The sequence below is a fragment of the Pelobates fuscus genome, chromosome 11, assembly GCF_036172605.1.
Source record: "Pelobates fuscus isolate aPelFus1 chromosome 11, aPelFus1.pri, whole genome shotgun sequence".
Lineage (NCBI taxonomy): Eukaryota > Metazoa > Chordata > Amphibia > Anura > Pelobatidae > Pelobates > Pelobates fuscus.
The window spans coordinates 129,508,918-129,521,754 of NC_086327.1; the positions used below are offsets into that span (position 1 = coordinate 129,508,918).

The window sequence follows — 12,837 nt, forward strand, 5'->3', positions numbered from 1 at the left end:
TCATCTTTCTCCTCCCCCTTGCAATACTTCCCCTAACTTCACTCCCTCTGCTGTTCTATGTTCATTCGCACCCACTACATTGGAAGAGGTTTCTGCTCTGCTCCAGTCCTCCCGCCCCACCACCTGCTCCCTAGATCCAATTCCCTTGCATCTCATCCATACTCTGTCTTCTTCTCTTTCTCCACCTCTCACTAAAATTCTCAATCTCTCTCTCTCCTCTAGTATATTTCCATCGCCCTTCAAACATGCAACTGTAACCCCAATTCTAAAGAAGCCCAATCTTGACCCTAACTCCCCATCCAACTATCGTCCTATCTCGCTACTGCCTTTTGCATCCAAGATCCTTGAAAGAATTGTGTATGCGAGATTGACAGAGTTCCTCGAATCAAGCTCTCTGCTAGACCCGCTTCAGTCTGGTTTCCACGCTAAGCACTCTGTGGAAACGGCACTGACCAAAGTATCCATTGATCTACTCGCTGCAAAATCTCGTGGTCACAACTCTATCCTAATTCTCCTTGACCTGTCTGCGGCTTTTGACACGGTTGATCATCAACAGCTTCTTCTCATCCTCAGCAATATCGGTCTACAAGATATTGCTCTCTCCTGGTGCTCCTCCTACCTCTCCCAGCGCTCTTTCAGTGTTTCTTTCTCTGGCTCTGCTTCTTCTCCCCAACTCCTCTCTGTTGGTGTCCCTCAAGGTTCAGTCCTTGATCCCCTACCGTTCTCCATCTATACTGCCTCCCTTGGTAAACTCATTAGCTCCTTTGGCTTCCAATATCATTTCTATGCAGATGACACGCAAATCTACCTGTCCTCTCCTGATCTCTCCCCATCCCTCTTGACTAGTGTCTCTGACTGCCTCTCTGCTGTTTCTAACTGGATGGCTGCCCACTTCCTTAAACTAAACTTGACCAAAACTGAAATTCTGGTCTTTCCTCCCTCAAGTGTTGTTACTCCGGTGTCTCCCTCCCTCCAAGTCAATAGTGCTACCATCAGCTCCACCACGCAGGCTCGCTGCCTAGGTGTTCTCTTTGACTCCGACCTCTCCTTCAAGCCTCATGTTCACTCTATCACCAAATCCTGTCATTTCCATCTCAAAAACATTGCGCGCATCCGCCCCTACTTAACGCCATATGCGACTAAGGTGTTGGTCCATTCCACTGTCCTTTCTCGCCTTGACTACTGTAATCCGCTTCTCAGTGGTCTTAAGTGCTCCCAACTTGCGCCGTTACAGTTCATAATGAATGCGGCGGCGAGGCTCCTCTTCCTGTCCGCCCGCACCTCCCATGCCTCAACCTTCTGTCAGTCCCTACATTGGCTTCCTATAAAATATAGAGCTCAATTTAAAATTCTGGTTCTTGCTTTCAAATCTCTACATAATGCTGCTCCCACCTATCTATCCTCCCTTATACACAAGTATGTCCTGTCTAGGCCCTTACGAGCTGCTGAAGACTTACGTCTATCTTCTGTCCGTACTCCCACCTCTGATGCTCACCTTCAAGACTTCTGGAGGGCTGCACCGTTCCTGTGGAATTCGCTTCCCTCCTCCGTTAGATGCTCACCCAGTCTCCACTCCTTAAAAAAATCGTTAAAAACCCCACTTCTTCATAAAAGCGTATCAATTAAACTCTTAATAGCTCCCAACTGATTCCTCTTCTGCAACTGTCACTAGTCTAATACTATCCTTACCTTTTGTGTCATTTTACCCCATTCCCTCTAGCATGTAAGCTCATTGAGCAGGGCCCTCAACCCCTCTGTTCCTGTGTGTCCAACTTGTCTGGTTACAACTACATGTCTGTTCGTCCACCCATTGTAAAGCGCTGCGGAATTTGACGGCGCTCTATAAATGATATAATAATAATGGGGGTGGAGCCAAGCAATCAAGCAGCCCAGACGTGTACAGCACGAGCTCCCACGTCTGGGGACAAAGAACGGGGCATAACACCCAGAAATACACACCCACAAACCGCAGACCAAGACACCGGGAACCGGGAGAGGCTACTGAACCGATCGTACAAACCCACCACTGAGACACAATGCCTGCCATCCCAGAACCTTGGAGTCGGAGGGGAGACCGGAGTCACAGCGCCATGACTTATGACACCAGAACAGAGGGCCCCCACACCGCACCAGCACAGCCGCCACGGTGGCCGCAGGTGGGAATCGGGTGATCCCGGGACTGCTCCTGCACCCTGAGATTCACTCAGATAGATGCATACCCACAGGCCGGAGAGACACTCTTCATAGACTATGATTTATTTAAATATTTTGATTTGCCCGTCTTTTCGCACTGCCCACACTACCACCGGCACCAGGGTGCCCTACAAAACCTCTACGCCCATGGAGCTGCCTCCTACAATGATTAATCTATTTCGATATTCTGTCGTTCACACTCACCTTAATCCTACACAAAAGCATAACCTAGTATGTAAACTATCTATAAGTTACTTCATCGAGAGCAATACTCAGTACTGTGTTTAGCTAATGATGATCGATACACATTGACGAGCAATCCGACTACATACATAATATTTACTAACCGATTATAATCAGCTGAGAAATACAAATGGCAACATACGAATGGCTTGCTTGTGTTAACACGTAAAATGCAGCTATGTTTAAGGGTGTAAAGCCTTGGGGGTTAACTGTACTAGCCATCCAGTGGGGCCAGACTGCTCAGCTACCTACCGAATATATTTAACACGAAACTCTCATGTCTGCTATATCCTACGATTGAACCATCAGTCTGGTTTTCCATGCAGACTTATATGTCCCAGCATTCATTATACTGCAATAGTGTACAGCTAAGCAACCTTAACTCATCCACATGCTACACTGCATGGCAGTAAATATTCATCAATGTTAAGCCTGTTATACTGTTTGTATTTAAAAAAAAAAAAAAATGTGCACGCACTCATGCCACTGCTCAATCTATATGAAGATATATGTACGCTGTTGTGGCGTTTGAAATGTCATGTACCTACCTGCACAACAAAAATAAAGAATTAAAAATATATATATATAATAATAATAATAATATATCAGTGTTCAAGTAGAGATTGTAGCATATTAGTCCAGTGATGTAGATGCAAAAACAGTTACAAATTTGTATCTTGTAATACCTTTTTTATTGGGCTAACAGAATTTTTTAATGAGAAGAACTTCCCTTTCTCAAGTCTAAAGCATTTCTGAGCAAGACGACACATAGAATTCAAGGTTGAGTTAAAGGGGGTTAAAGTGACTAAGTGCAGATAAAAAAAAAAAAAAAAAAACGTTGTTTTTGTTAGCAAATAGACCCTCTGCAAAAATGGTGTCTATGTTCTATTAAACCTGTGTATTATCTGGACTCATGTCGCTTTAACCCCTGTATCACAACTCAACTTTGAACTCTGTGTCTGTCTTGCTCAGAAATGCTTTAGACTTGAGAAAGGGAGGTTTCTCGTCACCGTACTCCATTACAGACATAGCTTCTTACAGAGAGCATCGCTCACTACATTACACAGAGCCCTCGTCGCCATACTCCATTATAGACATAGCTTCTTACAGAGAGCATCGCTCACTACATTACACGGAGCCCTCGTCACCGTACTCCATTATAGACATAGCTTCTTACAGAGAGCATCGCTCACTACATTACACGGAGCCCTCGTCACCGTATTCCATTATAGACATAGCTTCTTACAGAGAGCATCGCTCACTACATTACACGGAGCCCTCGTCACCGTACTCCATTATAGACATAGCTTCTTACAGAGAGCATCGCTCACTACATTACACGGAGCCCTCGTCACCGTATTCCATTATAGACATAGCTTCTTACAGAGAGCATCGCTCACTACATTACACGGAGCCCTCGTCACCATACTCCATTATAGACATAGCTTCTTACAGAGAGCATCGCTCACTACATTACACGGAGCCCTCGTCACCGTACTCCATTATAGACATAGCTTCTTACAGAGAGCATCGCTCACTACATTACACGGAGCCCTCGTCACCGTACTCCATTATAGACATAGCTTCTTACAGAGAGCATCGCTCACTACATTACACGGAGCCCTCGTCACCGTATTCCATTATAGACATAGCTTCTTACAGAGAGCATCGCTCACTACATTACACGGAGCCCTCGTCACCGTACTCCATTATAGACATAGCTTCTTACAGAGAGCATCGCTCACTACATTACACGGAGCCCTCGTCACCGTATTCCATTATAGACATAGCTTCTTACAGAGAGCATCGCTCACTACATTACACGGAGCCCTCGTCACCGTATTCCATTATAGACATAGCTTCTTACAGAGAGCATCGCTCACTACATTACACGGAGCCCTCGTCACCGTACTCCATTATAGACATAGCTTCTTACAGAGAGCATCGCTCACTACATTACACGGAGCCCTCGTCACCATACTCCATTATAGACATAGCTTCTTACAGAGAGCATCGCTCACTACATTACACGGAGCTCTCGTCACCATACTCCATTATAGACATAGCTTCTTACAGAGAGCATCGCTCACTACATTACACGGAGCCCTCGTCACCGTATTCCATTATAGACATAGCTTCTTACAGAGAGCATCGCTCACTACATTACACGGAGCCCTCGTCACCGTACTCCATTATAGACATAGCTTCTTACAGAGAGCATCGCTCGCTACATTACACGGAGCCCTCGTCACCATACTCCATTATAGACATAGCTTCTTACAGAGAGCATTGCTCACTACATTACACGGAGCCCTCGTCACCGTACTCCATTATAGACATAGCTTCTTACAGAGAGCATCGCTCGCTACATTACACAGAGCCCTCGTCACCATACTCCATTATAGACATAGCTTATTACAGAGAGCATCGCTCGCTACATTACACGGAGCCCTCGTCACCATACTCCATTATAGACATAGCTTCTTACAGACAGCATCGCTCACTACATTACACGGAGCCCTCGTCACCATACTCCATTATAGACATAGCTTATTACAGAGAGCATCGCTCGCTACATTACACGGAGCCCTTGTCACATCTCACACTTGTGTTCTGATGAGGACAGTGTGATAATAAAATATGGATTTTTCCCACTAGTGATACCACTAAGTTTTTTTATTATCAACTTAAAAGGAAAGATGACATGTTAGTGTGATTATTCTCGATATGCTGAGATGGGAAGGTTAATTGTGGATTTTGTGATTACATTTCAGGTTAAAAGGTGATAGACAGGAAATCCAATAACCTTGCATCATGTGTGTGTGTGTGTGGGAGCTTGGAATGGTGCGCAAGAAAATAACAACCTCCCCAAAATGAAGTCATTTTAAAAGTATAACGTTGTTTGTTCTGCTCATGTGCAAAACACATTTTTTCAGTATGAGATTTATCACGGCACTGGTGGCCTCTACACAATGTGTGCCACGAACACACGGATTGAGGGCTGTAACAAGCTGAATGATATCCATAAACTGGGATTCTGTCTGACCATTAAATAAAACTGATAGATCATTTTTTTCTACAAGTAGGGTTCTCTCTCTCCCGGAAGGATTCCTTTAAAAAAAATCACCAAAAAGAATATCGCAACTCAGTTTCATTTCAAAAGATCAATTTTTATCAATAATGCCCAATATAGCAGCGATAAGACAACCTGGGCGGAGAGGGGATTGAGTTCAACGCAGTCAGTTGGACGTTTACAAATCTTATCTTTATCTTTTATGATTAAGTGGTTATTTGAACGTTTACAAATCTTATCTTTTACGATTAAATTGTTATTTAGTGAGCAATTTGTAAACGCATTCACACCAAGTACCATTCAAACAACCAGCCAAAAAATGCAGAAATAGCTCATTATCTTATCGGAGGTCTGAGACCTTTACAAACAATTCATGAAAAACAAACAAAACAAAAAAAACACACCTCCACCTGTATACCTGAGACCCGTAAAATCACGGGATGCACAGAATATCAAGTACACGTACTTAAGGACGAAGGTCCCAAATATACGGTAAAATAGGCAAGTGAATTCAAATTATATATATATAAGATTTTTTTTTTATTGGTCTAAATATAAAGTAACCATGATTTAAGCAATAAAATTCAGAGACACTAAAGTTTATTGATTCTATAATAAGAGGAGGCAGCTCTTTATCAAGGGAAAATATCTGCCTTTGGTCTCATTTTACTTCTCGATTCGCGTTTTTTTCCTTTCCCTAAAGTAGCAGCTCGTACTAGTATGAGTACCACCACCACTGTAAGTCTATCCCACAACTCGCAGTACCACCACCACCACCACCGTAAGTCTATCCCACGGCCCGTAGTACCACCACCGTAAGTCTATCCCACGGCCCGTAGTACCACCACCGTAAGTCTATCCCACGGCCCGTAGTACCACCACCGTAAGTCTATCCCACGGCTCGTAGTACCACCACCACTGAAAGTTTATCCCACGGCTCATAGTACCACCACTGAAAGTATACAATTATCAAAAAGGAAAATAAAGAATTTACACATTATGGAAATAAAATTCCACACTGCTGACGAACGATCACACAAGGCAAAGTACAAAATAAGTAGAAATCGAGGCTCCTGGAATTCCCCAAATAGCTGTAACTAATGTTTCCTCTAACAGAGAGCGCCTTACCAACGTTGGCAATGTAGAGAGGCAGCCAATACAGGAAGGTGTAACTGACCAACTTGGCAAACAGCAGACAGAGCGAAAACTCGACCACACCCTGAAAGAAGCAGATCGTGCCCGTTATGGAAAGCGAAACAGAATGATAATTCAATGCAGCTTTACAAAGAATATTTCATTTATAACCAGTCTCACGCACAGGGATTCGCAGAGCCCCCAGAAAGCTGATGGCTTGTGGGTGTTCCCCAATGGGGTGATTCTCAGGATCATCAACATTGTCTAAAGGCTCGTTCTTAAAAATAGCCTCCGTGCTGGTACTAGTCACTTGGATATCGCCCACGTCATCCGTGCTGCTCTCCTCCTACAATTAAGAGATAGATTTTTAAGATTAAATATTGTTCTTTGTTTTCCTGCTGGGAGGCACATTTCTCTGTGAAGGTAAATGAAGGTCTCGAATACTGACACTGCTCTCCGGAGGGGTACAGCCAACGTCTTCTGGGTCTGGAAAGAAGATAGTGATGGGTTTAATCACCGTAATTACAGGATTTTATAGTTAAGGAATGGGGGTGGGTTTCACATTTTACACAGAAGATGTTTAAACCAAAGCCACTTGGAAGGCCATCTCTCTGTCTCCTATAAGAAAGGATAGCGGTGAACGGAAGTGATGTGCAATACCATTCAGGAACCATTCTCCAATGGATAACATGTCTCAGAGCCGGGTGTCAGGTGGCACAAGAAACATGGAGGCACAGTGCCGGGGGCGTCAGGAGGCACAGAAACATATACCAGTTTGATAATGTCAATGGTTCCCATTTGCAAATCTCTAAATCACAAGTTTCATTTTATTATATAAAAAAGAAAAATAAAAATAAATAATCGACGTTACACTCACATTCTATGAGGAAGAAGAAACAGATGACACCCATGGCACCAATTATTATTCCTGGCACGATGAAGGACAAACCCCAGGACGTAGAGACAAAAGCTCCAGCAATCAGTGATCCCAAAATATTCCCGAGAGCAGTGTGTGAATTCCAGATTCCCATAATAAATCCTCTCCTGTAACCACGGAAATAAAAAACAAACAAAAAAAATGCTAAATGGTAAACATTCCAAAACCGTTCTAAACCCAAAGTATATTGCAATACCACGTGCTCTACAACTGTATTCTGTTTACAACGCTCAGAGATAAATTATTTTATTTTTTTCCTGTATCACTAGAGTTTCCATAAACCTGCATATGCAGAGTGATTACAGTGATATCTATATTTTTTTTATACAAGATGGGAATGTGACGAAAGTAATCTCGTCACGGGTTCTTGGAGGGGCCTGCTGGCCAGCCTCTTGCCTCGGGACTATGGGCCTTGCAATATACCTTGCCCAATGCACTTGAAAAGGCTCTGTTCATGAGAGTTATGTACTTTTGTACTCCAGACAGAGAGACCGACCATTAGCCCCGATTCCCTGGAACTGTTTAGGGCATAAGACCATGTGCACGGTCAGTCAAAAATAAGACTTCCCCTGAAATGATCTGGATGATTTTTGGTCACCCAGATCAGGGCTATCCAGGGATGTAACATTTGTGGTGTTTTATGTATTTTGGGGTGTTTTAAAAAAGTATGTTTTTCCTGTGCTTGGAGATAATTGGATTAGAATTAGTACAGTTACTGGTCCAATTATCTCCCATGCCTAGGGGAGGGATTGTGTGCCGTGTGTGGGAGTGTCGTTCCTTGTAACCTTATTGTTATTGGTCTCTGAAGTTGCAAATCTGCCTACCATCAGGTCCATGTGGGCGTACCCCTTGCATGGGGATTGTCATATAGGCCAAGTGTGACTTCCATTAAACTGAGATTCGTTTACCCCTTCATGAAGTCTTGGCTCATGTTTGGAGAACTACATTCACTCTGGGGTTTGCTATATCACAATACTCCCCCTGAGTATAATCACTAGCTCTTATAAGAGCTGTTCCTGCTATGCTCTCTTGACTAGGAGAGGTCTACCCACTGGATCCTGGTCTTGGGTTCAGGGTGGGTGGATGACAGGAGAACCCAACCAAGCTGCGGCAGTTCATGGGGTCTACGGTGGTTATGGTGTTCCAGTACAGTGCTTATGGTGCTTGCAAGTACTAGGAAGCAGCGACTGACGGAGGTACCCGGTCGGCTTCCGTCACAGGGAAAATGCAGGTTTTCTCATGAAAGACTTTCCAGCTGAGGGGCTACATGGAATGATGGCTTCAGTTACTCTTGGACTTATTGGAGAACAACAAACAGGGCTGGCGTGCGCTTAGAACGGCTCCTAGGTGGCACGGTGATGAGACATTTTAGGGACTCTTAACGGGGTAGGATTTAAGAGTGAAAATGCCCCATTTTGGAACCCATGAATTGGGTAGTTAGGAGATTATTACATATTACTGATATCTTGTAGTTTTTAAAAAATACTACACATTAATTATACCCAAATAATGTCCCAAAAAAAATTATATAACAAAAACAAAGGCTCCTATATCTGTATATTGAAACATCTATGAAACATAGACAACGGGATAAATCATGTCAAATCACAAACAAACTCACAGGTTAATGAATGACATCACTTTGTATCTTTTCCTGTCGGGGCCTGCAGGGGCCCCTAAAGATCTCATTGAGAACCGGTGTGTTCACTTACTTTCCTTTGCCAAACCAGTTTCCCATGCAAGCCACCACAGTCGGCCATCCAGTAGTCTGGACCAAACCACTCAATATCTGTAGGGGAGCACACGGCAGACAGTTAGTCAAGACTAAAACAAGATTCATTGGTTAACAGCTGCAAAAAATGTGCAACATTCACACATCTATGTGTCAGGATCAAATACGTGAAATGATCTCATATTACTTATTTTCACAATAATGAGACCAGCATATGCAAACATATGAAACAATTATTTAAAAAAATTACATTGATTTATTTGACAAAATATATTCCATCTTTTGCACATCAAGCAGTGCATCACAACTGGGGAGAGTGAGAGGGAGAGGAAATTATACATAGATATACGATGGCAACCGCAGGAATCAAAATGTGTAGTGGACAGAAAGTGTTTCTTTGTTTGTTTATTTTTTTTCCCAATGAATTCTCAATAAAATGGATTTAGATGAGAATATAAATATGGCATTTTAATGGTAATTTGGTTTCAGTTGAAGTTCCTGTGATAAACCTATTGTGCTGTAAATTAGTCTCATTGAGAAAAAAGGTTGACGGATGCACAGGGACGTCCCATGGTGGATCATATCACATAACCATAATGGCAGGTCCTGTCAGGGCACGGTATTCCACGTTTACTACTTTAATTTACACTATCCCAGGTTTGGGCATCTTGGTCATTTCAGGACTCTGAGACGGAACACTGAAAGTCTGTGAAGAGAATTAAACAGTGTGAAGCTACCGTAACTACCGTGATGTAGTATTCTCCAAATAATCACCAAGTAGCCAAAAAAGTGACCGGGCCGCTCATCGCAGAATGATGTCAGACTGAACATAACACACCAACCCAAAAATACACAGAGAGATGGAGATTACCTGAAATAGTATAAAATACCAGAGAGCGTGGATATTCCAGTAATAGCCCAGGCCGAGCAAAGACGAGAAGATTCCGCAGAGAACCATTCCTCCGGAGAGATAATATCGCAGGGGCAGGCGCTCCCCAATCATACCGCTAGAAATAAAACAAATATACGCGTTAATAAGACAGAGTAGCGGTTATTTAACATTGTGATGGAGATATGCTTGTAAACATTATTAAATGAGTAAAATGATATCTCTGAGCCCTATTCCATGTCTGATGGCGTCATTATGTCAAGAGTTTACTTACTATATTGTGTAAACGTATTAGGCAGCAAAGGATTCAATTTGAATTCCTCTAGAACTGCAGTAATTAACATTCTGACCGTCTTGTGTCCCCAGAGAATATCAAAATACTCTTAAACTATGATTATTGTATTATTTATATAGCGCCATCATATTCCATAGCACTGTACAATGAGATACCAAAACGTCAAAATGCACAAAGTTTACGATATTGTGATAATCAATCATGTATTTGGCCTGGGCACATCATGCCAGAGTGGTCTGACTATGCTTCACTACCTCAACCTGGTAACAAACACATCTAAAAAAAGAATTCCACATCCTTATTGTTCTTACTTTAAAAAAACAAAAAACCTACAATCTGAAAAATATAATTAGAAGAAATAATAATCTAGAATTTCCTCAATTAAACAAGCCAAGTGGAGAAACTCTGCCGTTCTAGGTGAGGTGAGGTAAATACGGAATTCGCCAGCAGTTTGAAGGCAGCTCGTACTAGCGTATAGTTCTCATGCTCCCAGAGGTGCCTATTGTTCATATAATTAGGGTCCCTATTCTATAAACATTAATGCCATTAAGCAGACTCAACTTTGCTGGATTAAAAAAAAAAAAAAAAAAGTTAATTACCGCTTCAAAATAAGCAAAATAATTATAGTGTGAATACAAAATGCCTAAATATCATCAGTGAAAACTGACTGCTTGACATTTGGGAGTCAGAAAGAAAGTCTTATTTATTAATACCCAGGAAGAACATGCAATCCATTTGATATTAAAAACAATATAGATTTTTAATCTTTCAAGATTCTTTTCTTTCAGGAGGATTGGAGGAAGGCAGATGTGGTTCCTATATTCAAAAAGGGTTCAAAATCCTTGCCTGGAAATTATAGACCTGTGAGCTTAACTTCTGTGGCTGGAAAAGTATTTGAAAGGTTGAGGAATAATATTCAAGAATTCCTTGAGAAGAACAGGGTTATCAGCAAATAATCAGCACGGTTTTATGAAGCACAGGTCATGTCAAACTAACTTGATTGCATTCTACGAAGAAGTAAGTAGAAATATAGATCAGGGTGTTGCAGTGAATGTGAGCTACTTGTATTTTGCCAAGGCGTTTGATACAGTTCCACACAATAGATTAGTGTTCAAACTCAAGGAAATCGGTCTAGATGAAAAGGCTTGTTCTAGAACATTGGCTTACAAATAGAGTCCAAAGAGTTGTCATTAATGGTAAATTTTCAAGCTGGACAGAGGTGGCAAGTGGTGTCCCTCAGGGGTCTGTTCTGGGACCTCTTCTATTCAACATGTTTATAAATGATCTTGAAAAAAGCATTGAAAGTCGCATTTCAGGGGGGCGGGGCCGGACCGCCATGCCGAGCGGACGCACAGAGGAATAGCTCCCGACAAGCTACCCAGTTTTAGCCCTTAAAAACCGGCAAAATTCTTACCCAGCAACTGGCAGCTGTGCCACAGCACAAGAGGCGACCCTGGTACCGGGGAGAGGCTTGCCGTGAGGTTTTAGTCCCTCGGTGGGGCGATCCCTGTCAGTCAAGATGGAGACCGCTCGGGCAGTGAGCGGGGTGGACGGCCGCTGCCCAGCTATCCTGCCCACCAGAGGTACGGCAGAACTGAGAAGATAGGTGGGTCCGGCCCTATTCCCCACCCCCCTCCTCCTCCTCTGGGCCGGCGGGGGTGATCCCGGTCCCCACCCTGTGACCCACCGGAGTGCCATGAACTTGTCGGGGGTCCACTTCCAAAATGGCAGAGACCGCGTGGCAGGCGACTCTGCCGGACGCATCCCCCTCTCCTGATACTACACAGGCGGACAGCAGACCCTGAACGAGCAGGAACCGGCGAATAAGTACCAAGGTACCACAAGCCAGGGAGGTGCAGCACTACTACCCACAACATCAGAGGGTACTGATCGCATCATGGGACAATGCTTTAAGGTCCTGAATTACCCTACTGAGCCGCTTATCTCACCGCAGAGGGGCAGAAACAAACTGCCTGACAACCTAAAGTCACCATACTGGGACTCTCCCCCTGTACAAGGCAGGCATCAGGCTGGACAGCAAATGCCCCTGGGTGGAAAATTGTTTCCCTGCACGGACACCTAATGGGACTGCATTTACCACCAAAGTCGTCAATCCGCTCATCCCACTATGGCAGACCGCACTGCAAACAGACGGATCGCCCGGCCTCCCGACAAGGACGCTTGACTAGCTGCACTGGCCCAACATGGGGTGGACACTCTAATATTATATTACTTTAAACACTTGATTGAGTTAAGCTTGTTACCTTATTATTGTATCATATGTCAGTAAGCCAATCTGTATATACACCTGCATTTGTAATCTTCCCTGACACATCAGACT

General features: G+C 43.3%; 1 protein-coding gene across 2 annotated transcripts in view; it reads right to left on the bottom strand.

Moving 5' to 3' along the window:
• LOC134577904 (glucose-6-phosphate exchanger SLC37A2-like) overlaps positions 1-12,837 on the bottom strand; it is a 37,133-nt gene that overhangs the window by 14,715 nt on the left and 9,581 nt on the right. For both annotated transcript variants that reach the window (XM_063436835.1, XM_063436834.1), the window contains exons 5-10: positions 10,184-10,319; positions 9,293-9,369; positions 7,521-7,687; positions 7,092-7,129; positions 6,828-6,989; positions 6,638-6,728 (exon numbers count right to left, since the gene is read on the bottom strand). In XM_063436835.1, coding sequence (XP_063292905.1) covers positions 6,638-6,728; positions 6,828-6,989; positions 7,092-7,129; positions 7,521-7,687; positions 9,293-9,369; positions 10,184-10,319 — 671 coding nt within the window. The remainder of the gene's footprint in view (positions 1-6,637; positions 6,729-6,827; positions 6,990-7,091; positions 7,130-7,520; positions 7,688-9,292; positions 9,370-10,183; positions 10,320-12,837) is intronic.